Source organism: Notechis scutatus, chromosome 6 (genome assembly GCF_049901735.1).
Source record: "Notechis scutatus isolate UNSWTSFEM ecotype Mainland chromosome 6, rNotScu1.2, whole genome shotgun sequence".
NCBI lineage: Eukaryota > Metazoa > Chordata > Lepidosauria > Squamata > Elapidae > Notechis > Notechis scutatus.
This window is the reverse complement of record NC_142014.1, coordinates 59,188,539-59,215,825: the sequence shown is the minus strand read 5'-3', so window position 1 is coordinate 59,215,825 and position 27,287 is coordinate 59,188,539. Positions and strand designations below refer to the sequence as shown.

The 27,287-nt window shown below is 35.1% G+C and overlaps 2 protein-coding genes across 5 annotated transcripts in view; one reads left to right on the top strand and one right to left on the bottom strand.

Annotated features, from left to right (window-relative positions):
- The window catches only part of STAB2 (stabilin 2), a 90,657-nt gene extending 85,023 nt beyond the window's left edge, over nt 1–5,634 (top strand). Inside the window, exons 65-69 of the mRNA XM_026692948.2 lie at nt 256–411; nt 1,772–1,882; nt 2,835–2,963; nt 3,996–4,112; nt 5,109–5,634. Of these exons, the coding sequence (XP_026548733.2) occupies nt 256–411; nt 1,772–1,882; nt 2,835–2,963; nt 3,996–4,112; nt 5,109–5,159 (564 nt within the window). The 3' untranslated portion in view covers nt 5,160–5,634. The remainder of the gene's footprint in view (nt 1–255; nt 412–1,771; nt 1,883–2,834; nt 2,964–3,995; nt 4,113–5,108) is intronic.
- A 560-nt stretch (nt 5,635–6,194) lies between these two features.
- Nucleotides 6,195–27,287, bottom strand: part of NT5DC3 (5'-nucleotidase domain containing 3) — a 32,767-nt gene continuing 11,674 nt past the window's right edge. For 2 of the 4 annotated variants that reach the window (XM_087968429.1, XM_087968431.1), the window contains exons 3-15: nt 25,919–25,993; nt 24,193–24,248; nt 22,032–22,122; nt 20,573–20,710; nt 19,124–19,184; nt 17,516–17,618; nt 17,290–17,391; nt 16,729–16,810; nt 15,557–15,643; nt 14,496–14,636; nt 13,973–14,037; nt 9,778–9,992; nt 6,195–6,888 (exon numbers count right to left, since the gene is read on the bottom strand). In XM_087968429.1, coding sequence (XP_087824555.1) covers nt 6,851–6,888; nt 9,778–9,992; nt 13,973–14,037; nt 14,496–14,636; nt 15,557–15,643; nt 16,729–16,810; nt 17,290–17,391; nt 17,516–17,618; nt 19,124–19,184; nt 20,573–20,710; nt 22,032–22,122; nt 24,193–24,248; nt 25,919–25,993 — 1,254 coding nt within the window. In that variant the 3' untranslated portion in view covers nt 6,195–6,850. Of the gene's footprint in view, nt 6,889–6,915; nt 9,993–13,972; nt 14,038–14,495; nt 14,637–15,556; nt 15,644–16,728; nt 16,811–17,289; nt 17,392–17,515; nt 17,619–19,123; nt 19,185–20,572; nt 20,711–22,031; nt 22,123–24,192; nt 24,249–25,918; nt 25,994–27,287 lie in introns of those variants that run through there. The other 2 variants (XM_087968428.1, XM_087968430.1) reach the window with 1 other exon arrangement.

The window sequence follows — 27,287 nt, the reverse complement described above, 5'->3', positions numbered from 1 at the left end:
ACCTGATTTCATTTTGTTTAAATTCTTTTAACTGAATTTGAGCTCTTATAACAGCAACTACTTGGACTTGTTTTAGACAGAGTAGAAAAGGTAATCCCCATTCAATTGATGGGATAAAGCTATTCATTTTTAGATACAAAGGTAAGGAATCAACCTTGAATAAAAAAATGGAGGGAAAAGATATCAGCTGTGAAATGCTGCCATTTTGATTGTGGACATTGGGGTTTTTTTGTTTTTGTTTTTTGCTCCTTTAAGACACTCTCTGGAAGAGACATTGAATATCATCTAACCAAGAACACCACATATTATGAAGATTTGGTCAATGGAACAACTCTCCAAAGCAAAATAGGGGAAAGTCTGTTAATTACACACCAAGAAGAAAACCAGGAGCAGATTTCACTCACTAAAAAGGTAGGTGGTTTGTTCGTCAATATGCTGCTCATAAAGGATGTGAGTTGCCTGTATTGCACTGATTTTTTTTCCTTCAAAAGAACAAAAAAAAATCTGAGGAATTCTGATATGAATTAGACATGAATGAAAGTCTTCAGATGAAGAAATAACCTTTCAAAACTTTATTACATACCAGCATATACGGTACATAAAAAGTGTTTTTGAAAGTTAAGAACTTTAAAATATGTGTAGTTCCCAGAATTTCCCAGCCATGGTCATAAATGTGAAAAATGATCATAACTCACTTTTTTCAATGCCATTGTAAACTTTGAATGGTCATTAAACAAACTATTTTAAGTGGAGGGCCTGTAAGGATGCAGATCCCAAATGTAGAAATACTAGCGCACTCCATGAAATATCAGGATCGCACAGCCTAAAGCATTCAAAAATCTGCACAAGTTTATTCCCTTGCTTCATTTCTCATATTTCTCTCATCCTGTTCTATCTACCGTGACCGCTAATTTTATTTCTAACCTACCCATTTTCTATTACCACTGGGGATCCATGACAGCCCTAATATTTTTCTTTAAATTAAGCTAATAGCTTGGGTTCTCCTGGACTTCCTTCTCTAAGATTTTGCATACAAATGTCTTTCTACATTCTTTTCATTGACTAAGAAAACAAGAAAAAGGAGCAAAGAATTACACTTTCCACAGGGTTTATCCACAACTATTTCTTATTTTATATACGGTATCTACTTTTTAATGTATAATTAAAATGAGCTGCAGTGGTGCATTGGTTAGAGTGGAGTACTGCAGGCTACTTCTGCTGCCTGCCAGCTGCCTGCAATTTGGCAGTTCAAATCCCACCAGGCTCAAGGTTGACTCAGCCTTCCATCCTTCTGAGGTGGGTAAAATGAGGATCCAGATTGTTGAGGGCAATATGCTGATTCTTTAAACAGCTTAGAGAGGGCTGTAAAGCAGTATATAAATGCTATTGCTATTACTATAATATATGTGTATAGTTCAGTAATGTAGCCTTTTTCGCTTTAAAAGCTAGTATAACCACCACAATGGTATATATTATTTGCCCAACCAGTGATTTAGCACTCTTTCTAAACTGAATGACTAGCAACAGCAAATTTCTTTGTATGAGATTCCTCCTTAGCCAGCCATTTCCACTACTTCAGCCAAAGAACTGTCCTTTTTGGGTTAATGTCCAAAAAGACTGAGTTTTGTAGGCAGTAGTAGTATACGTATATAAAGTAGATCATATACAAAAGATCTAAGTAAAAGTAAGCATCAGTTGTTACAGAGAGTAACTTAATAAGATCATATAATATGTTCATCATGTTGTGGCTCAAGTTATATATTTTTTTCAGATGACTACCAAGTATGTAAATGGTAAAGCTATCCGTGAGTGGGACATTATTGCTTCCAATGGGGTCATCCATGTTATTGAAGCATCATTAAAGGCTCCCCCTGCAACCTCTGTAAGTGCTTTGTATATGGAAATGTATTTTTTGAATGGAGTGGCTTCCAAAAAACAGTGAATGAATATTTCTTTTGGAAGCAAGCTTGATCGTGTATGTCAAAAAGGAAAAACTATATCAGGGCACTTGGTCATTCTTTGCTTAAGTGACATTTTTGGGCCTTAACTCAGAATCAAAATAGCAACATTAGACTTTAATTTAAAACTGCATTTAAAGTGGTAATGTGCTTTCCCATTACACACTAACTTTCCTCTTCTGTCAGGTTAAAATTACTTCCTCTTCTGGAGATACTCTGGTGGTCTTACTCAACACTTTTTGTATAGGGGAGGGAATATGCAGTTCTGGAGCTGTAGGTTATGTGCCTTGGGGACATATAGATATGCATCTTGCCATGGAAGAGTTCTTGGTTGGGGAACTTACAGTATCTTGAGATTAAAAAATGAAGAATCCAGCTTCAGGACAATCATGAAAGTACTTGGAAAACAATACAAGTAAAACCATCTCCTCTTTCGAATCTCCTTCATTAAGAATCCATTTGTTTGAGCTATCAAGGTGTGGTGAACAAGTTGCTGGTTTATTTACAAAATATTGTTTTCTTGTTGTTTCTCTGTTTTCTCTAATATAGACATATTCTTAAATTAGGTAATGTAATACACATTTCCCATAAGCATGTTTTTAACCATAGTTCACACTGAGACCTTCGTATCAAAATGGCATGCATAAAGAAAACCTGGTCTTCTTCTTGGCTTTAAAAATGATATTTTCCTTCATCTGGAGTTAACGTACCAAATTCTGTGCCACAATACATTTAATCAATTTTAAAATACCATGTGATGCCATATTCTGTTGTGTATCTTAACACACAATAACATGACTTTCCCTCTAGAATTTGTGAAATATTTAATCATACATCCTACCTATGATCCATTTACCTTCTTTGTCTCAATTCAAGGCTTTTCTACATTCTGGAGCTGGTGCAGGAATATTCTTTGCAATCATTCTGGTCATTGGAATCATTGCTTTGGTTGGATATTCATACTTCCGATTTAAGAACAGACCTATTCAATTTCAACTTTTCAGGGTAAGAAAAAGCATAATAAAAACATAAACGGACTTTTAAAGCAGCCACGGTACACGGATATAATTGTTTTTAATTAGGCAACTTTGATCATGCAAGGAAATCAAAAACAAGAAATATGTGACAAAGCTGTTTCTTTCATACAAAGAACAGATTTATCAGTTCAGCTTCACGGAGTAGAACATGCAGAAAAGGGAAAAGAAATTGCCATCATTCCTGTTGAGTTTGCTGTGCTCTACTGAGGATGCTATAGTATTTCTTGTGACTATGGTCTAACACCAAAATAAAATAATAAGAGAGTTGGAAAGGACCATGTAGTTCATCTAGTTCAACCCCTGCTCAAGCAGGAGACCCTATACCATTTCTGACAGATGGCAGTCCAGTCTCTTCTTGAAGGCTTCCAGTGATGAAGCTCTCACAACTTCTGAATAGCAGAATAACCCTAACCCTAACCAGAATGGATCCAACACTTCAGTCAAGATGGAACATAATGTAGAGAGGACAAGCAAGGGATATAGAAGCACATGAGGCTTAGTTTAATGCAGTGATTCCCAACCTTTTCTTCACCACGGATCCCTTTAAATATCTTTTATGACCAAGGACCATGGCACAGACCACCAAGACTTAATTCAAGATTTAAATCATAACATTTCTTCAAGTCTTCATGGCCCCCCAGTGGTTTGGGGAACTACAGGTTAAGAACCACTGGTTTAGTGAATTCCTGATTATCAAACCCTAATATTTAAATAACTTATAAATACAGCCAACAGTTCTGATTTCCCTGCTTGCTTTTGCTTTTTGATGTCCTCAAGTCATCTTGACTTCTGGCAACTGGTTGGCCTTTTTTAGAAGTGGCTTCCCATTGCTTTCTTCCTATGACTTATGGCAAATAATTCACCCATCTGGTTTAAGCCAAAGGCAGGTTTGGAATTCATAGTCTCTCAATTTCCTAACCCAATGCCTTTAAGGACTTCAACAAACTGGGGTTTTTTTGTAATGAATCTGACAAACTATTCTTTTAAAAATATCACATAGGAAAAAGATGATATCGATGTAACTACATTGGACAAAGCACCATCAGTCAACATCTCAAACCCCAATTATGAAAGCTCATCAGCTCCTCCACTAGATCCTCCTTATGATCCATTTTTGGTAAGTTTTTATTCTGATGGGGTAGGATATGTCAGAAGCCAGAATTTGGATTATAAAACAAAATGTTGTGGCTTCTACTTAACTGACCACATGGTTTTATCTTCTTTTAGTAACAAAACTATCAGCACATAATATAAGTTTATTTTTGTATTTTATTCCTTTTTGTTATCCCCTTTGAATTAGCATGCATTGGGGCCATAAGATGGTACACACCAAATAATGATACACACCACTCTATATGTGACAACATCAAAGCTAATCTTAAGCACCTATCTCTGCCATTTAGCTCACAATATATGTATTTCAATAGAAAATCCATCAATAGATTGTAGTCACTGGATTCAAACAACACAAATGGGCAATGCAGCTTTCCCTACAATACAGCAGCACCTTGGCTGGGTAGGACTCTACTTTTTAGGATTGGCTCAAGATTACCTTAAGTTTCTGGAAGGCAATTTCACAGAATTACCAGCTGCACCTCTGCACTTCTCAGGCAGGGTAGGTCAAAACAGGGTAATCAAGTCAAAATAACTTGTTTTAGGATCAAAACAAAACACCCTCACATTGTATTTGGTGCAATGTTTTAACCCAATCATCCTCTCTCTGAGTCTGCATCTGAAATACATCATCTGCAACCTTGCAACCTGAAATGCTAAATATAATGCTATCAACTCTATATCCAGACCAGAGCCAACTTCACAGCTGTTTTATTATTAACAGAAGACACTTCAATGTCTTAGTAGTGTTTTCTGTTCAATAATGTTTGCTGTCTGAATAATGGCTTTCAAATCACCCTGGTCTTCAGACTACTAGAAATAAGAATTTCTCAGCAATGGCTCCATGGACATGAGCTTTATCAGGTCTTTGAAAGTACTAATTAAGATAATTTTAGAGTGAAAGTAACTCCTTTCATTTGTAATATATTGCCAACAACTTTGCCAACAAATATTTAGAACATTATTCATAAATATTGATTATAACCTTTTTAAAAAACAGGTTTCTGATGAGCAACAGTTGGTGAGCAGTGATTCCCACAATGATTTCTAACAACTATTTCTTCTTCACCTGATAAAGTTTTCCTACTGGATAATGAAGATACAAGGCAACACATGTGGTTCAAGGATAGGCCATTGAAGAACAATTCCTAAGAAAATTCCTAAGAAAACTAAATGTTTCATTTCTTTAGGAAGTAATTCTGTCATTTTAGTTATGCAGATCCTAATAGCACTGTTTTCATATTTGTTCTCTTCCATGTATTCCAGAAGTAATTAATGTTACAAACTAGCATTTCATTTTGTAAAAAATTGGAGTATAGCTATGCTGTTTGGGTTGCTACTAACTTGTCATTAAAGGAATGGTATTCTTTAAAAAAAATCTAAATGTTTTTAAATGATTTACAAGCAGATAGCAATTTCCAGGGGTTTTTTGAAACCACATTTGTAATTTGTGTTTGTAACACAAATGAATAGTACCAAGGTTGTAAAAGCTGCTCTGAAAGTATTAAAGGCTATATTTTATAATAGTACAATCTTAATCGTAAGATTTTTATGAGAGATTTGAGTAGAATGGATTTTCACATTTCTACATACATCTATACAGCTATGCAAATCATCCTTGCTTCCATCACACCCATGAGGATAAAAAGAGGCTCATGTCATCTTGTTTGCAATTGATTCTCATTTATAAGCCACCTCAATATACTCATTTTATATTTATTCTTCATTTTTCAACTTCATTTTTGACTATCTCTTCTAGTTTTACCACACAAATATAACCTTTGTTTTTTCCTGCCATAAGAAAATTCTCAGTTCAATATAACAAAATGAACAGAAACATGTGCATAGACACTACCATTATGGCTGCTTCTAATGAATATTAATTTCTTGCAGTAAGTCACAGATTAGTAATTATATATTTGTTAGTACTACTACACATCACTCCATTCTCACACTTTTAAAAACATTATACCAAGGCAGACAAATTTATCTACTTATTCTAATGTTCATCTTGATGAATAATACACTGTATGTGTAGAAGCACTTTATATACTTTCAATGAATCCAAAACTCAAATTCTTTTAACCATTTTTAAAGAACATTTTACCAGATATTAAACAAAATTAACGTATTGTGCTACCAAAGAGAATTGTTTCTTTTCCCAACATTACTTCAAAGTCTTTTGGTATAAGCTTTGAGAAGTGTCCCATCCATCATACTTACATTAACATCTTATTTTACTACATTAGCAACATTGATTAGAGAAATTAAAACATGTACTAAGTGTTCATATCAAGTCATCCTTCAAAGCAGCAATTTAAAGAAACATGTTTGCATCCACTCTACTTGTAGAATTTTTTTTTACTAATGTTTGTAGAACTCACTCATATTTATTTTTGGTACTTTATTGAAATAGACACTAATTATCAAAACCATCAGCTATAAATTCAATTTACAAATTCCCTACATATTCCCTTCAAGTACATAATGAATGTTTTAACTGAAGAGGCCTTTTCCCTCCCCTGCCACCCACCAGCTTTCTTCCTTAAAACCTTACACTGACTTCCACCCTAATTACAATAAATGCCTGTAGTAAAATATTTCTTAGTTTGTAAGTTAACAATGCTGTATTATTAGAAAGGTTTTTTTGTATGTATGAAAATATTTTTCCAATAACAAGTTTCAGCTTAAGAATCAGATGTTTTCCTTGTTGGCTTCAAACTGTTGACAAATGAACTTGTCTCACTTTTGGTATTCAGGTGGAGCATACTGACGAAAGTCTACAACAAGCAAAGTAATTGCAAATGAGAAGTTTTAGAATTTAAGTGTGCTTTAAAATTTCAAAATTACATCAGAATAAGGACACAAAACATAACATTATCTTAAAGCTGTATATGCCAAGGCTCTCCACAGTCACTTTTCATGCATATTTTTTACAATATTTATCATGTTTAAAATCCTGTAGCAGCAATTAGTACTTTACACAAAGAAATAAAATTTTATTCTGCAGTAAAAGAACCTTTCTTTAAAGCAGATCTCAAAATGTTTAACGTTGAGCAAGAATGCTCACAATTACTAGGTTCACGGGACTTGATAGCATACATTAATACACAAACAGCTACAGTAAGCTTCAGAAGATTTCACGTTATGCCTAATTTTCAGAATCTGTGCTAATTTGACTTTTTAATATTGTGAACAAATATCATTCAGAAGATCTAGGAGGACTGAAACATACCGTTCAAATAATGTCAAGCTATGAGCTATTAGTTTGTGCCTAATTCTGTCCTTTGGGTTTTCCACTTAATGTTCTATTGTTAGTTAAAACAATGAGGCAACAAGATATGAAGGTAAATTATTTTGGTAGGTATGATTCAGTTAGGTATTATTCTTCCCTTCAGTTAATCAAAACCATCCATTCTGCATCAATATCTTTCTATGTCTACATTGTGTAACACTGCAACAGCACTGTATGGTCAGTTCAAGTCCCTCAATAAATAACATGATCGGGGAATTTTACAAAAGGTATCAAAAAGGTGGGGATAATCTATGAAAATCTTCCATTCAAAATGGAGCTTTGGGGAGAAGTATGGCTTGGATTGTTGAATCTCTATGAAAAGCCTGTGGAGCAACATGAATCTTTGCATAAATGAGAACTTATTCATCTTTTATAACCTCCTGTACATCTCACTTAATACTGCAGTACAGCAGACCCTCAAGACATGATCACTCAATACATGGGTTACAAGAACTGGTATAGTAGTAAAAATGCAATAAGACCAGTTTTTCTTTTTAAGGGTTATTTGTTTAGGGGTTTAAGCTCTGAAAGCAAAGGTGAAATAAGGAAAATACACTCAGACTTCTTGAAAATCTGTTTCAAGGCATGTATTTGGAACCAGAATGGAATAATGCCAGCTACTGCTCTTAAGTTACACATCAATTTTTTTTTAAAGTATATGTAGTTGCAAATTTCTACATAGAAATGCTTTTACAAACCTGAAACACATATTTATGTGAATAGCATTTGAGGAGCCAAATTATTTCCTAAAATAAATGTAGAATACATTCTGGTTGTATTTTGAATATCTTCATAAAATACATGAAGTTTTAATATATATTTTAAAGGAAAGTTTTGAGATTTTCAAAATAGATGGACTGCAATGCCCATGAAAATTGCATTCTACTGCTTTAAGCGTTTTAGACATTTCTGGCTCAATTAGAAACAACCAGAATTGCAAATTAAAGAGTTTTAAGCTTGAATAATTTCTTGAGTAACCAGTAATCACTGGATTTAACCTGGTATATCATTTATCAACTATCATGTAGTTTTTTATGGGCTATCAATAAGTTATAGAAAAAGTTGTGTTGTTCCATTAGTTGAAATAGCTTACTAGGAGGGGGACTATTAGTTCAAAGCTCTTGCTATATTGCCATTTTATTATCAGCCTAGAAATAGTGTTGGTATTTATGATTTTAACCTAATACATAATTTGTTTGACTGCTGAACTCAAGAAGTGAATAAAATAAATACAAGTTTTAGTCCTGTTAAGAGCAGTGGGAACTGACTTAAAATTTAGGGTATGTGATTTTTAAGCGCATGGGAATAAGAATTTTAAAGAGAGAAAAACGTCACCTTTTTTAAAAAAAATCGTAACTGTTTCACTCTTACCATGAACACAAGCCAATAATACTATTATACGTTACTAAAATATTATTGCGTTCAATGAGTTACTCCTAGGAAAGTAAGCACAGGACTGCAGTCTCAATATATAAAATATAGTTCTTAAAGTACATGATGACATTCTCCTAAAGTGCCCAGTGCTATAAGGCTTTACTCTATAGTATCCACTATTAATTCTTTGTACAGAGCTGTTATATTATAAAAATGTTCACATTGAACACACTTTAGTAGATGTATTATTCTGTTTCTACACTTGTGCTATTGTAGTGTTTCTACTGCCAATTTTACTAACTGTCCTGTCAATTTCAATTGGCTGGAAATCTCTATAATGAAAACTTTGATTGGTTCAATGCAAGCAATGCAATATTGTGTTCTAATTACAGCTTTTTCTGGCTGCCTAAGGAAAATACAAGTCTGTGGGGAAAAAATGACTGAGTGTTCTATGGAGTTAAATCTCTCATCCACTAAAAATTACTTTCTAATATTCTGATTAAAAAAATAACAGATACCCAGCCCTGCATGGATTTGAAATCTTGATGAGATTTTACATTCCTTATAAAGTATAATAGTTGCTGTGCTTTTAGCTGAATAAATATTTAAATCAAGCCCAAATTTCAAGTAATGACCTTTGGTTAGAGTATATAAGACAAATATTATGGGCTATATGTAAATTTATGTGCAAGTAATTTTCCATTCCAGTAAATATTCAACTGGAGGAAAGAATCAGTTAGTTCTTAATGCAACTAATGCCATAGTTTTTATCCATTCTCACTAGAAAAAAATAAGAGAGCAGCTGGATAGACACATTTGCTCCATAGCATGTACAACAAGAACCAGTCACTACAGAGAAAATTGCTCTTACAATAAATATTCTTTAAAAAGCCACTGCGTAGTAATATGGTCACCATTACATTACAAAAAAAAAAAACTGGGACGTGGGGAGGTTATTTGATCTGAACCATCTCCTGGAGAAATGGTATTCTGAATGTACCCGTGCACAACTGGTCAGACCATATTGGAAGTTCATGCTGCAAAGGAGTCCTTCGTGGATAGAATGTGTAATCATGGTCATAGTTCAACAGGCAACTCAATGATGCCATGTAGATATCAGCAAAACGAGACAAACGCCTTAAGAAATAGGTGGGGTTTTGGTCAGTCCTGAATAAGCTTCCAAACTGAGAGTTGAAGAAATTCCTGGTCATTTCTCTGACGAGAGAAGAAAAGGAAAAAAAAAAAAACATTTAAAATAGTCAGTGTATTACATGCTATTAAAAAAAACCAAAGTTGCTTATTCAAAAGGCAACTGGACTTTCTTGCGGGTTTTCCTTGAAAATGTTTCATTTCTCATCCAAGAAGTTTCTTCAGTAAATGTTTTTGAGGAAAAATACCAAGAAATTCCAATTGCTTTTTTTTTTTTTTAAACAAGTTTTATTAATTTTTAAAACACACAAATCATCATTATTCATTACATGTTTAAACCTTTTTTCATTGTAAATTTAACAAGTCAGATAAATTATGATTCTGTTTTAAACCATTTCCATATAACATACAAAAACCTCTTATTCAATTTCTCTTTACTTCTCTTTACTCTTATTCAATATCATTATTATTATTTCATCTATTTCTTTCTGACTTAGTTACCATTATTCTCATTCTATATTTCTGCAAGTTTTTACTAATTCTCCCCCCAAAAAAACATATACACACAACACACAAAACATAAAAAAATCTTTTTGGAAAGTAACTTGGACCCAGGTATCTCTCTCTTCATGGACTTCAATTATATTCATGCTCATCTTACATATCATTACTTATTTTATTTACCATTCTAAGCTTTCTATATTAACTTCTCCACATATTTCACTCTTCTTAATTCTATCTTAATTAATCATCTTAGTTTGAATCATTATATTTGTATCTTTTGTCCATTCTTTATCATCCCTTTGTCTCATTCCTTATAAAAAGAAGAAAAGAAGTTTCTCCTGAAATCATTAATCAGAGTATGATGCCTTTCTATCTCCCCTAAATTAATCAAATTAACCTTTAAAATAACATCCAATACCCAATCCGATTTTGCTTGGTACATTCTATCTAACTAGTACATCCAGAATAATTAAATACATAATTAGACAATAAATCCAGATATTAAAAACAAATACTATAATAAAAATTTTATAATAACATCAATACCATAATCTTATTAAACTCTTTAATTAAAACAGTATTCTAAACCTCCCTTATTATTAAATTTTAAAACCATTATTAAACATTTTAACATTTTAATCTCTTATCAACTCTTAAACCATTACAATACTACCATCTCATCTTATGTACCTTGCAAAATCTTTTTGAAGAAATTATACTTTATCCATTATCCCTAAAAAAATTCCTTATTTCCATTTAATTTCAAAACATTGTAGCTTTTCTCCACCTTTTCCCTTTCTTTCTTCTCCCAACAAACCTTTCTACCCCCCTTCTTCTAGCCTCTGCCTTACTGGCTTCCCTTCTCTGTCGTGTTCCTTTTCCCTTTTGTTTACTATCATCATATTGATTTTGCACCTTATTTTTCCCTTTCTTAAATGTTTTTTTAGATCTTAAGTCCTTTAGTTCTCTTCTTTTCTCTCTTCCTTCTTTCTTGATCAAATTCTGAGATTCATTAAAGATGGCTTCTTCCTTTCTTTCTTGTTCCTCTGCTGTCTTCATCTGTTGTAATGTTTGTTGATAGTTAGTAAGCGCCATTTCTAAAAAAAGGAAAGCTTCTTCCACACCATCTTTACCATTTTTTTTTGCTTGCTCATATTCTTTTCTCAGTTCCTCAACAGAAAAGCCATTATAAATCTTTTCTTTTCTTTTCCCCTTCTTTCTTCTTACAACAACCAGAATATTCCAAAGAAAAAAATAAAAAAAATAAAGCAGTCCCAAAGTTATCAGTCAGTCCAAACCAAGGCAGAGTTCTCACTTTCTCCTTCTGGGGTAATATCAATCAAAGAGAAAGAAAGTCCAATTCTGTTTAAAATCTTATTACAATATATTCTAGTCTTCAAATCCTTAAGGCATCTCCTCCAACAAAGTCTTAGCATACAAATATTTTCTTTTTAATCCTCTCTCTTCCACTCATCGCTTAAAACCACTTTTCACCTAAAAAAAAATAGGTTTCTTAATATCCAGTTATTTATTCCGTAGGAAAAGAGGGTAAGCTATCCTTTCAGCACCATCAAACTGCCGCTTTTTTCCTCTTCTGGCAGGTATTATTCAGAAAGTCATACTTTTCAGGAATTTTATTAAATATGTCTTAGAGTCCTAGGAGCCAAGAAAAACTTTCTCCTCTCAAGCACTTTCTCCACTTCCTCCTGCGCATTCTTACCCGGCTGCCAGCTTCTTTGTGGCGGCCATTATGGACCGCCGCTGCACCATCCTGGGAAAAGGGGTTCTACCGGTCGGGAGGGGTCTGCAACACCCCAAACCCCTCTCCGGATCCCCTACCTTCAGCTGCCCCTGCAGGGCAGCCTAGCTCCGTCACCCGTCTGGGTCGGAGCCCCAAAAGCTAGCGCGCGCAGGGGATCGCGCAGCTTCGCAAATCCCTGCCGCTCAAAGCCGACAAACCGGAAATCCCCGAAATTCCAATTGCTTTTTGAAAAAGCATCTGTTGTAGCCTGTCAGCCGCCGGTCCCTCCAGCAGCCATATCAGAGGAGGAGGCATAGGAGACAGGGTCTGGGCAATCTTGGAGCGCCGAGGGGGAGGAGGGAATGGAGCTGGAAAAGAGAGAGAGAGAGAGAGAGAGAGAGGCAGAGCCTGGGCCATCCGTCAGCCCTCAGATGGAGAGACAACAGCTGCAGGTCTGGAGGTGACTAATAATGAAGAGGAGGAACAGCTGGGGTCCAGTGCCTGACGCACAGGTGCGCAGAAGGCAGAGGAGAGGAGAGCAGTGGAAAGCCATGAGCCAATCCTGGGGAAAGAAGAGCCACCTCTGCTGGCGAGGCCTCACCCTAGCTCTGGGGATAAAAGGAGGGCGGGGGAGCAGAGATGAATAGGTGTGGCAGACCACTATTCATCTTCTGTACGGACAGACTTGTCAGCCTACAAGCGAAACTTTTTGCCAGGGCTGCCGGCATTCCTAAGAAAGGAATCTTTTGAGTTCACGTCAGAGGGTTTGCCATATTTGGGGAGCTGGGTCAGAACAGCATCTTTGGGACAACCATGAATTGGATGACTGAAAATCTCCATAGACATACCATGAAATACTTCTTTTGGACCAGAGACATTTAGCATGTTTAGGACAGATATGTTCTTTTATCAGTAAGGCCTCAAAATCAGAACTGTCCATTGAATAAAGGCTGCTCAATAGGGAATTCAATGTATAATACATGAGGTCTCTCCTTATTTCTCCCCTACAACCACCATCCTCTGAAGTTTGGGCTAACAGAGGGGTCCAAAATAATTCAGTGAATTCCATGAAGGTGGATAGGAAACTTAAATCTAGACCTATCCTAGATTGGCTTAATTTCATTTCTTACTCTGTGATATATTAATTTCTCACAAGCGAAGAAAGCATCATGTAACTGAAAACAAAACTATACTCCTTGCCCAATCACATATAGGGATAGATGAGCTGTAAGGCATCCAGAAAGTATCCATAATATCAATCACTCTGAGACATATTCTCTCCAGTTGATTTATTTAGGAACAGATCTGGTACGTCTAAGACAATTTCCCAAAGTGAAAGTATTTTCGGGGATGTTACACAGAATCCACCTTCTCTCCTCCCACTTCTACACTTTCTAAATCACGAGAACCAATTAACTGCAACTGGAATTTCTTAGTACGACATACAGAATAACCTTGAACTTTTCAACTCCTCCACCACCACCCCATTATGTGGCAGCTGAATTTCAAAGCTGACATGAGCTACATGAAAAGTAAGATGGAGATAGACAGAGTCAGAAGACATACACATTTGATTTATTGTGTGTTTATGCTGTGGAATGCCCAGTGTCACACTGTTATCAAAGTTATGAGGAAAATGAAGCAAGTAAGGTCTAGTTTTATTGTATTACAAATTAATCAGATCAATTTTTTAAAACTTAGAATAAGTACTATATATGCTCACTGATAACCTGAAAATAACCCCAAAAATTGAGTTCAGCTTGGATAAACTTATACACAAGTATTCAATTTTAATATTTACCGCATTTCCTTTCTTTCTTTTTTCCATTCATTTAATATCATTTGGCAGTCAGGATTCTTGTGAATCTGAAATGACATGATATAAATGATATAAATTTGTGAGTTTTAAAATAGACTGTATATGGACACATTTATAAAAATAACAGATGGGCAGGACAGATTGAACAAGAAACACAAAGACAAGTTTTATTTTATTTTTAAAAAAAATAGCCATATCACCATCATACAGTGAAAGCAATATAAATATACGTTTGCATTTTAATACCAGCACCATGATTTCACATAATAATTTGAATTACATTATCATTACCAAGGCAAAAAAAAGATTATAGATAAAAGGTCCCTCTAATTATTAAGTGGGCAGAGAACTGGAAATAAAAATTTAATCTCCTCTCTATTCCATCTAGAGTTTACATGCATCAATTCTGATGGCTTCTATATTGTGTATTTTTATTTGGAATATTAGCAATGGGAAAAAAAAAGAGGTGGGGATGAAAAGAATGAAAAAAAAGTAAAGAACAAACCTGCATGTGTTCCAGTAATCCAGTGAGAGTTTGCAGCCAAGTCATAGTCTGAATATATTGCTCTGTATTCATGATCTTAATCTCTCTTCGTAATTCTGGAATAATTGCTCCTGTACGCCAGCCGTGTTTTAAGGTCAAATCCTTTTTTGCCAATCATGATCACACACAAAAGAAAAGAAAAGAAAAGAAAAGAAAAGCATTTGTGTTAATTTCATTTAAACCATACTTTCTATTCTTTCAAGTTAGATATCATCTGAAGATATCTATACTTTTACATAAATACATCTTAGTTATATCATCATGCAATAATTAAAAGTGTAAAACAAACCTAATCTAAACCAGGTAACCGGACTTAAGGTAAATAAATAAAGCACAACTGATCAGATATTGTTTGGTCAAAAGAAAAAGGGAGAGTAAATTACGAGAAAGGAGTTTAAGATCAGAAAATTGTAAAATATTAACAGGACTTGCAATAAGTAAATCAGGGAGATATTTTTTTCTCTTGTAACAAGTTAGTTAGAAAGGTTCTTTTACTGCAGAATTTATATTTTAACAATATAAAAACGGTATAATCTGTACCGGCAGGTGCAGGGAAGGTTATAAATTTGGAACTCTGAGTTCTATTTCAATTATTATTGCAGAATGACTGCTACTAGGAAGGAACAGCTACGGAAAGCTGTATAAAACAAATTCAAAAAATATACATAGCAATAAAATAAGAGCCTTGTGTTTTTTTTCTGAAGACCAGACTAATCCTACTCATGACTTTACCCACTTTTATTGCAGAAATGTGGTCCTTTGCCCTTTCTTATTTTTAAAGTAGCCGTCTACTTCAGGGGTGTCAAACTCATGTTGTCATGGCAGTGTCACATGATGTATTGGGACTTTTCCCCTCCTTTGCTAAACCAGTCATGGGCGTGGCCAGCATGTGACACACCTGGCTCACGGACCGGGTGTTTGACAGCCCTGGTCTACTTGAATTAATTTAATAATACATAGCTCATTCTTCTGGATCACACCAGCTTCATTTAAAAAAGAAACATGGGGAACAAATTACTTACAGCTAGATCACTGTAAATATGATCACCAAAATATAAGACTTTGGAACCTCGCCAACCAGTCAGTTTCAGAAATTCATACAAGTTACCCTAAAAGAAAGAATTAGGAACAAGTTACCAGCAAAATTGTTACTGTTAATCTAAAAATCTGATTTCAATGCTCTCATTAATGCAAAATGTCCTCTAATCTATTAGCCCTGAGATTAAATTGGTGTTGTTGTTATGAGTTAAGATTGCCTAAATTAAGCTTCTCTCCTTTAAGTAATGCTTTAAGGATTATTCTTAAGATCAATTTTGGGGACAGGGGAAAGTAAGAAATATAGCTGTTGTCTAAACTAACTAGACAACATTTTAGACTATTTTGTCTTGCACATGCAATCATGAAACGAAGTGTAGAAGATAAATTTTTCAATTCACATGATACAATTTGAAGTGGTAACAGCTGTCTAGGCACTCTGATCTTTTCCAGACCTTTGAATAGAACTTCAGAGACTTATCCTATGATAATGTCAAAAGCTGAATTTATGACTTAAAAAGAAAGCAATTAATTCACAGTTTGTGTTATTCAATCTTTCATTGAGCATTAGTAATTCTGGAGTTATTGTTTCAATTTACAGACTGTTATATCACAGTTCAAGTTGATCACAGGAAAATTCAGGATAGCAAATCAGATCAATAATCTCTGTATTGATTAAAATGAGTAACTAGTAGTGTTTAACAGTATTCATACAGAAGACTTCTCCAATCTGAGGTCTGAACTAGAATCCTTTTTAAAGTAATGGAGTTCTTTACTTGCTGAACTACAGCCCTTTTTTCCACTAGTCATATTGTTACAATTTAAAATGAATAAAAAATTGATTTCCTTTAGAAATAGCAAGGGAAATCCAGAATGACGGGGAATGACATTAGTTTCATTTATTGCTATCTCTTTTATCTTTATGTTTCACAATGCATATTTATTTATTTTTATCCCGTCTTTATTATTTTTACAAATAAAAATCTAGTCAACATAATCATTGTAACAATATGGCAGAAATAAGATTGAATATATATAATATAAAGTACATGCAAATATGAAATAACCCTTGTTTCAATTGTCTGGATAGTCTGTTTTACTTCAGCATGATTGTTAGCTGGTTTCAAAGAAAAAGAAAAATACAACAATACAACAATACCTGCTTGTAAATCTGGCCTTTCTGCAATTCATGAATTTTGTCCCAAAGCAAAACACCCCTTTCAGTCACTTTGCGGAAAGGTCTAAAAAAAGGGCAGGAGGAAAAATATCAGTGATTTGGAAAGAGACACCACTAGAATAATATAATCACAGCTACTGCGCACGCACAAACGCACAGAGTATCCATAAATATATTGCAGAGGGGACTTCTTTATTACATGTTGCTTTTCACGTCAGAGAGAACGATCAAGATGGTTTCCATGAAAACACACACACACACACACAAAGATATCTATATATTGATTCAAGCAATACAATCAGGAGGATAACAATATAAATAAAATTATTCTAAAAAGTTGGCAAAAGATATATCTTAGCTACTCTTCTAAAGGCACAGCAGCTCAAATGCAAGTTTTGAGCCTGGGGACGCTGCAAGAGCAATTGCAGTTGGGCAATAGCACATTTTCGGAAGGGTTTTCCTGGCTCACTGCAATGCTTGAGCAAGTTCATCACAACAAAGGCCATCTTAGAGATATTTATAACTCAGCAGCACGGAACTCACCTTCTCTTATCATTGAAAAAATTTGGCTTCTCGGCCTGGACAATGACTACATCAAAGAGATCTCTCCAATCTTTTCCAACTATGAATTTCATGCCTCTGTCCCTATAAAAAGTAACCCAGCATTTAACCACACAAGTATAATCAGGCTGAATTTTTAAAAGTGACAACTAATGGTTAACACTAAGACAAAATCTTTGACGGGTTTATGCTCGAAGAAACCACCTACACAAAGCTGCTAGGACTATTTGTGATCAGGAACATCTTCTTTCCATGAGCTGCCAGCTTTGCCAACACAGCACGTGTCTGCTCAGCATAACAAATGTATTTCTCTAGAAGGCAAGAGAACAAGATAAGGGGAAAAATCATAAACCGTTTTAATTGAATGAATATTTATAGCAGTCTTTTTTGTGCGTGTGCATAAGTCATGTCATCCCAAATTCAGCATTACCATTAAAAACAAGCAATCTTGGGAGGTCCTTTGATGAAAAAACTGCAATGAAAAACCTATTCATATACATGTTTAATTATTATTAGGGCTACTTAAGCAGTAGTACTGAAGAGCCCATACCTTTGGGAATGTTCCAAATAGTTGCCACAACATTGGAGACTTAGTTCACACACACTGGACCAACAATATATGACCTCGATGGTAGCTGACTGCATGACAAACATTGCAGACATATGAACCAATGCATGGAAATAGCCTTTTTATGGAAACTGGCATCACTGCATGTAGAATTTGATCTATTTTATTTGGCACTGCCTTCCCATTTTTTTCGGACTGCTTTCTATAAACAAAAGTCAGTTCTTAAGAAAACTACCTAGATGCAGCATGTAGATGAACTGATAGTGTAAAATTAATCATTGCTGAAAGATAGTCCAATCATAAGATTTCAGAGACATGTTCAGAAAGCTGTAAGGTTTTGACCTGGCATAGAAAATTGGTTTCAGAACAAATCTTAAATAAAAAACTTAAGCTTTACCAAAATGTAAATTTGTGGCATCACAAGAGTTATTCCTAATAATCAAACATGCATAAATATATCAGCCTGCAACAACAGGCTTTTCTAGATCCTGACACAATGCTATTTCTTACCTTACAGGTAAAAATTCTTATGTTCTTAAATTACCTAAACAGTTTAAAGAATACTTCATGAGCCAAGATTTTAAAATTCATAATCTAAGCATCTTCATAGGAATGCACTTAGCATGCAAGTTGAATTATAACACTTTGGGGTTTGCCACAATTTGCATCACAACAGAAAGTGATCTGTTTCAGTTATTGCCTATTATGAAAAGATTACAGAATCTGTTCACTATTAGGACCTCTTACAGAGATCAGTTCTGAATATAGTTAAAAACAAACACCAACCAGAAAGTTTTGGAGAAAGATGAAACTGAACTTGCTAAAATATTTAACTTCATCAACACACCAAAGCATATGGCAGTCTATATGAGAGCGAAGAATTATGGAAGCAAAGGTTGGATAATCTTTTCAGATTCACTCTATTTTAATTTTTTTTAAAGATACCCCAATCTTTACAAGAATTAGCAATGACTCTAAAAATGCCACGATTTATTTCGATACCAAAATCTTGCAAGATCTTATATAAGCACTATGAAATCTTGGCAATTCATTTTTAAATAAAAATAATATAAGTGATTTGCAGGTTCCAGTGTGGGCACCTGCAAATTATTTGCATTATTTTTATTTAATATTCAGCATCCTATGGAAATGGAATACATGTTAATTCAACAGTCAGAGAGCTAACTGCAAAAAAAATCCATTAATAGAAGAAAAAGTGTTCTCTTAAAAAAATTCACTCATGCTCACCAATATCTGCTTCAATTGCACGATACATTATCCCTTTGATGTGTACATCTCTGATTGAATCCTGTTAGGAAAAATGGAAATAAAAATGATATATTTCTCTATATAAGAGTTATATCTGATGGGCAAAAAAATTAATTATCAGGATCTTCTATCTCCAACAATTTCTATAATTATTTCAGTTGCTGATAAAGTAAATTGCTGGGAGCAGGGCAAGACAAGGTATTAGCAAAACTGTGACTAGCAAGACTGAGAGTTATCAAGAAAATAATTAATCATTCAGGGATTAGTAATATCCAGTTTCCTAGTACTTAACTTTATCTAAGATTAGAAAATAGATTGGTTTCAACCTTGCATTATATTATAGATTAATAGTTGTTTCCCAAATAAAACCCCAATTGTTTTGCACACACTAAGCACAAATCATGTTTTAGAAACCATAATATCTGGGCTCACGCAATTAAACAAACCAGATGATGGGCAAGCTTAGTCAATATGCAGAATAAGAGGTTGCCCATATTAAAACTTTGTATTTACTCAAATTGTTCAAATCAAAGCAATTTGCTCAAGTTATGTTAACACAATGACTTTCATAAATTCAGAGTTTAAAAGCCAGTGTGCACATAACCCAGGTTCATAAACCATTGGCTAAATCCTGTTTACATTTTTAATATAGCTTTACGCCAAAATGAACTACTTTCTAAGATAAATTGAATTCTAATGTATAAATTATGTAATTATGCTATGAATAATTCCATTCTGCTAATCATAGGAAGCTGAGTAAAATATTAAATATTTATAAGTCTATTTACCTCCTTCCCCCCTTGCAGTTTCTCAGATTAAGCATGGGAAGACTGTTGCAAGAGTTTTTCATCCAATCTGCCAGTCAATCCCAAATTCATGCAAATAAAGCAATCTACAGTATATGTTGTCAATCATTTAATGGCCCTGTCTCTTTTGCACTTTCTCCACATGCTGCTGACACTCAGTTACCTAATCACTCTATTTTTTAGATTTTTAGACACTGCTCAACACATTTTCAGGGACATTTTTACAACCACAAAATCCAGAAACTTTGTTTCCAAAAACCCAACTCTTGTTTTCAGTAACTAGATTTGTCAACAGGAAAATATACATATCTAAACATGAGCTAAATCTGAATGAAGTTAACATCTTTCTTATTTTTAAAACTAATAGCCAAAAAAAAAGAAGCTGTAAGTTTTTTTCTGGGTCATAATGTTTTAACATAATGGTATTACCACATTTTTATAGTAATCGGTTTTTTTATTTTGGACCTGAAGGATTATAGCTCTTAGCAGTGAAGAAATAATGTGGGGTATGTATCAAGAAATAGAATCCTATTCCCGGAGAATGGGTATTATGGAAGATGAAGTAAAACACAGCTAGAAGGCATCAGGCTGGGAAAACTGTCACACTGGGATAGGTCAATACCTTCACATCTTTGTAGAGATGAACTGGCTCATAGTCAATATTGTTCTTCAGAAAATACTCGTTCACACAAGACAGGAGAGTCATCTCAGGCAAGGAAAAGATGTCCATGAACTGTTTCATGGTTTGACCTTGTGAACTCTGTAAGCAAACATACCACATTCATGTATGTGCCATAAAACAGTATCGCATATTTCAGAAAATGTAATAATGCTTCCAATCAGCCTATGAGCAACAAACAGAAAGATGACATAAAATAATGTTTCTTAGTCTGGGCCAGTTACAATTTAGTCAGATTAGCAGACACAAAAGCCAACAAATTTTGGCAGCATCTCCAATCAATACATTGGCTCTCTCTTTGTTGTCCTTAGAAAGATCTTTAAACCCATTTTAATGAAAGATGTTGTTTAAATTGTTTACACCTAAGTTTTATAAATTGGTGGTAATGGGCTCCAAGGCACTCACGGGTATTTTTCTTGCCATCCCCCAGGCTCTGCCCCTCCTGTCTACTTACATTAAAAAATAAAAATTAAGCAGGGAAACTAAGTCACTGCAAAGCAAAGTTTCCAGCACAATCTTTATTTCCAAGCTTAAGAGGCTCTTTAACTTTTCTTAGAACATAACAATGGCCAACTACATTCCATCATTTTGTTGGGAAGGGACCAGTAACATTTATGTATAGGAGAACTAAAAGTTCAAGATGGTGGCTATTGTCATGTAGTTATGGTTGCCTTCTTGACTTTTTAAAATCTTCTATACATAATTCTGGTGTGTGAAGGTAATACAAGGAGGTAGGAAGCACTCTGCTGGAAGAGGCAGGATGTTTAATTGGATGGTAGACACTATTCTGCAAACTGGTCCTTTACATTTCTCTTGTGGCATCCATTTTATGGTGCAGCAAGTCTTCTGACACACTTGGTGAAAACACCCACAAATTCAAATTATGGCCACCAGCCCATAAGAATTGGAGACCCTTAGTTTTGTTTTAAATGATTTTGTCCTGGATTCTATATATGCTTTAGATCAGGGGTCTCCAACCTTGGGCCCTTGAAGCCTGGCGGACTTCGACTCCCAGAATTCCCCAGCCAGCAAAGCTAGCTGGGGAATTCTGGGAGTCGAAGTCCACCAGGCTTCAAGGGCCCAAGGTTGGAGACCCCTGCTTTAGATTACTGCTTTACATTTTGAAATCTTAAAAATCTTGTCTGGAAGGGATTTTTGCCATGCAGAAAAACAGAAGTAATGAGATGCCTAGCTATAAGTTAGTATTCTACAAAAGATGCAGAAGAAAAACACATCTATATGAATTCAAATTTCCATGTAACAGAAAATGACTCATATAGTTTTATTTTCTTTTTTTTGTAATACATTTGTTAAGTTTCACCATCATACATTAAGATGCAAACTAATATAAAAGGGAAAGGGAATGACAAAACACATTAAAAGCACCAAAAAAAAGTTTTACCTTTCCATAGAAGTCGCTCATTTGTTCCAAGGGAACATGGGAACCATCATACATAGCAATGACTTCTTCATCTGGTACAACACTCAATCCTCTGGGGCAATAACAGCAGTAACATCAATGCAAAAGCCAAGCAGGTTTTACAAATTAACAGGTATACGTAACATTTTCTAGCCTGTCATAAGCAAAATATTAGTAGTCTGAACAATTCTAAATTCTCTAATTGCTAATTGAGATAAATTATCAAAGCAAAGCTCAGTAATTGCTGATTCTCGAGAACATCAGGGAAAGCCCTACTTCATGATCCTTGAACAGAAATATCTTGTCATAGTTCACAGGTGAGCTTTCTTTTTCATAACATGATCTGTTTCATGAAATGTTTCATGAAATATGTGAGAAACCTATGGTTTCTTCCCTCTTCGCTTAGGTGAGAATGCAAGAGAAACAGTTTCTGATTCTGCAACTGTTTTCCTTTTCCCTACTTTTAAATTGTTAATATTTTAAATTTGTTGCTTTTGTTGATTAGTTAATAATATGCAATCTCCTTTGAGATGCTTTTATTTAGGAAACAGTCCAAAATATATTAAATAAAATAATTTACTCTTATTATCCTCAGTAGTAGCATAATACTGGAAGGTACAAATGCTTTTCCCAGATGTTAGATTAAGATGAAGCATCAGAAATGTAAAATGTAATTAAGATTATAACAGTGACAACTTTTTGATACTTGGAGGAGACAAAGCAGGACAAGAACATGATGAAGTTGTGGAAATAAAAGTTTCCACATTTGGGAGAATTTCTCATCATTTTGCTTCCCCTCTCCCATTCTCTAATATTATTCTAGGTGTATTAAGCCTATCCAAAGACTTAATGCACTTTGCAGCCTTTGTTTCATGACAAAAATTAGCCACAAGTGTTTGAAGACATGACAATTTGTTAAATTAAGGGTTTCAATTTCAACAAAGTGTATTGCAGATGACATTCAGCCTGCAAAGTACCCCCAAGCCTATTTAATTCAGGGGTTTTTCAAAGGTCATTACAAAGTGACAAAGGAGAATTAATCTTCTCCCTAGTAAGGTATCCTGGATGAGTAACTGCTCAAAGACTGAAGGCAGTGCACTGCAAAATATATTTAAATATCACTAAGCACTTGTGAATTCAATAGGTTTACTTCCAAGTAACAGAGTTCAAAATATTAAGTTTTAAATGCTACAACAGCTTTTTCAGTTAGCATTTTCCATCTTGTGGCTCTTTGATTCCTCTAAATCTCCAAAGACCATACTAATTAGGAGGCAAAGTCCAAACATTTTGGGTCAAATATTTTCTAGGTTAAAACCTTTTATCTTAAAACACTTCAGATTGAATATAAAATATCTTTATAATAAAAAAAATCTCTAGCATTGTAGCATGCCACTAATTTTTGTTTAGTAAGTGCAATAGTTCAGGTATATCCCAATTTTTAAAATGCAGAAATGCAGCCTAATAGAAGACAATTGTTTCAGAGAGATGCAACTGAGTTTTTCAACATTTGCAGAAATTGTACAGACTGGATAATCAAAAAGACTGTTTGCAGAATTAATATTATGCTTATATCTGAATTTTTGTTGAGTGCAAACAGAATGGTGATTCATTCTGAAAAACCTTTAGAATCAGTCTTGTAAGCAACACTGATTGCAAACAATGGAATATTTTTAGCAGCCTGCCAGTATGGTTTAACAGCTGGAAGCAAGAACATTAGTCAGCTAATCCAGCTGAAGAATAGATCTGACTTAGTTCGGCCCAAAAAACATTGTCTCACTCAGACCTTTATGGCAGCAGAGAATCAGTTTAATAATTATGGTTATTCTTAAGAGATAGCCCAGCCATCTGTTGCTCTTTCTTTTCTACTGGTAAACGCTTAAACATATATTTAAATTTGACTTTCAAGTCCTGTCTTTTAAAAGTACTACAATCTGTATTTCATGGCAGTAATGGGAAGAATGGTTAAAGAATAGCTACACCATTAATGCAGAACATAGAACAAAGTGAAAGTCAAAGTGCTGCATAGAGGACACGGTTGATGACTATTTGATGATAGTCAAACAAGGCAGTTCATTCTACTCATATATTGCTAATATAGTGAATTACAGGTGCCCAGAGGAAAAAAAAATGCTTCCTGACTCACCTGTACACAGCTCCCAGTTGAATGTAGTGAAAAGCATCAATCTTCATTAATAATGCCTTTAAAGCAAGAAAAATTACAGGCTAAACTTATAAATCTTCCTAAACAGTTTTGATTAAATTTCAGAGAAACTTTTTTGCCTTTATTACTATGTGTTTTAAAGATATACTTTAGTTTATCAGTGTCTCCAATTAAATATTATGATCAGAAATCTTAGAACAGCAACCCACCAGGGCTAATATTCATTGATAAATGTCTTTGCTAATTTTATAGAAAATGTAGAGGCAGAGGAAGATAAATGACCCATGGATATATTCAACAATTTTCATTTACATGGTTATTCATCTTCATTTAGAATCCAAGGGGGCCATTCTTGAGTTCAGTTGACAAAAGGAAACTCCATTTGATCCTGGTAACCACAACCCTGTTATGAATTACAGAGATTTAAAATGAAATATTAAATGTGCTCCAATTATGTTTGGCAAGCAGATTTTGGAGCATGAAGAAAGAGAACTGTCAATTTCACTTTTTTTATTGTGAAAGACAGAGTTTGGTTGTGAGCAGCCCTTTTCCCCCCATTACATATCTAAAATTAGATATTTTATTATTTGATTAGATATAGGAAGACAATGGAGGGGATTATATTATATACAACTGTGACAGACAAAAGGAGAAAACAAGGTTTTTTTAAAATTATACTTCATCTTAGTCCAAAGATTAACTTTTATGTCCCCCTCATACCTTTTTATACCTTTTGTTCCTACGCTTCCTTTTAAATTTTTTTATTGGCTATATCCTTTCCACATCCCTTACGTTATATGATCCTAATAAAGATTGATACAAATTTCTCTACTAGAGTAAGCAACTGAGATTGACAGATAGCAAAAATGTTCTTCTGCCATTTTAAAGCCAATTTCCTTTTCCTGTGAAGCCTCAAAAACAAAGAAAGATTTCAACTAGGGACAATGGAGTAAGGACTCCTGCACCTTTTCACTTCCTGAACCTGAACAGGATGCAAAATTGTGTATCTGCAGTAACACTTGAGTCAAAAAGTAACCATGCAATCTGCTGAACTGTCATTCCCTCTGGAGCCAGAAAAGGCTGGATGATTTGTAATCTGAGAAAATCTTATGCAGACCTTAAGCCTTTCGTAGTAATTGTTTATCTGATAATATTTGTGTCTGTGTGTGTGTGTTAAGGTAAATTTTATATTGGAAAAGAGTGAGAATACCATGGACAGCGGAAAGTACCAAGCTGAGCAAATCAGCCCACAGTTCTCACTCAAAGCAAAGATGACCAGGCTCAAATTATCCCACTTTGGACACATTATATTAAGACCCAGCTGTAGAAAAGGCTCTAATGTTGGGAAAGGTGGAGGGAAAGAGAAGAAGAGGATGACCAGCAGCAAAGTGGATGGACTGATTATGGTGATGAGTGCACCATTGAGACACTTGAAAGAATAGGTGAGGGACAGACCATCATGGAGAAAAGTTATCTATGTGGTTGCTAGGAATCAAAAACAATTTGATGCCACATAATTGATCAATATTAGACTGTAAGGAACCTTGGGTCTAATACATAAGATCTAATTTCTAATACCATTTCAATAAATATTATTTCAAATTTGAAAAGTAGGCATGTTAATTTCTATCTCGCAACTATTTCAGACTTCTTAGAAATGAAAACAGGTAATAACCATTGAAGTTCCAAATAAACAATCCATACCTACCCGATGCACATCATAATGAAGCCCTCTTATTGCAAAATTCGGATCATAGTCATACTTTCGGATTTCTGCAGGATACTGGCAAAATCATAAAAAATAATAGTAATTTTAGCACATAATATATAAGCCATATAGGAATTTCGTCTCAATAGATCTAGTGAGACCCAGTTCCCTTTCTTCTACTTCTACAAAATACCTCTTTTGTTTCTCATTTTATCAGGAAAGCTACATCATAATGTGTAGCCATACCATGGATGCAACTTAGAAGGGGGAGAGAAAGAACACAAATGTAGAAAAAATAATTCTGGCTCTATTTATGCAAGGCATTACAACAATGCTAGAGATTGCAATTAAAAAGTTCTGTTACGAAAAACTTTGGTTGATATTTCCTTCCCATTTCATTCCTTCCCGTATATCTGTAACATTGTTTCAAAAGTTTCAATCAAACCTATTTGTTGAGATTTGCCATCTGATCAAGGGCATCAACATTACAAGTTTTAAAATTAGAACTGTTTGTTTGTTCGTTTGTTTCCAAAACAAGACATCATACTATCTTAAGAATCCTCAGAAGAGTAATAAAAGAGAGAGAAAAACCTCTTAGACCAGGGGTCCTCAACCACCGGGCCGCGGACCGGTACCGGGCCGCGGAGCACTCTCTACCGGGCCGCAAAGAATTTTTTTTTAAAAAAATGGCGGCTTTCTTCACCTTCGGTGAATGCTGCTGGGATCGGGGATCAAGGACACAAATGAAAGAAGAGGAGGGAGGAAGCAACCGAAGCCTGTCCTTCTCTCTGGGTCAGCTCTCTCAGTCGCTCTCTCGCTCCTCCACCAGCACAGGAAGAAACTGCTTCAAAGAAGCCGGGGGGGGGCTTTTCCTGTCACCGCAGCTTCCCCGAAGCGCCCGTTTCTCCCCCACCCCCACCCCGTCCACTCGCCCGCTCTGCCTGCCTGCCTGCCTGCCTTCGTTAATGGTTGAATCGGAACAGCTTCGGCTGAGTAAAAGAGGCGAATAGTTATTATTCTCAGCCGAAGCTGCTCCCAAACAACCAGAAACTAAGGCAGGCAGGCAGGCAGGCAGAACGGGACACTGTGGATTGAAGCACGCGCGGGGGGTGGGAGTGGGGGTGAAACGGGCGCTCGGAATAGCTGCGGCGACAGGAAAAGCCCCCCGCTTCTTTGAAGCAGTTTCTTCCTGGATGGTGGAGCAGCGAGAGAGCGAAGCCTCCTTCTCTCTCCTCCCTTCTCCCCCCGCTCCCCCGGTCCTTGTGCAAAAATTTTCTGCTTGAAACCAGTCCCTGGTACAAAAAAGGTTGGGGACCACTGTCTTAGACTACAGTATAGTTTTTACCTGTTATTTTAATTTCAACTGCAT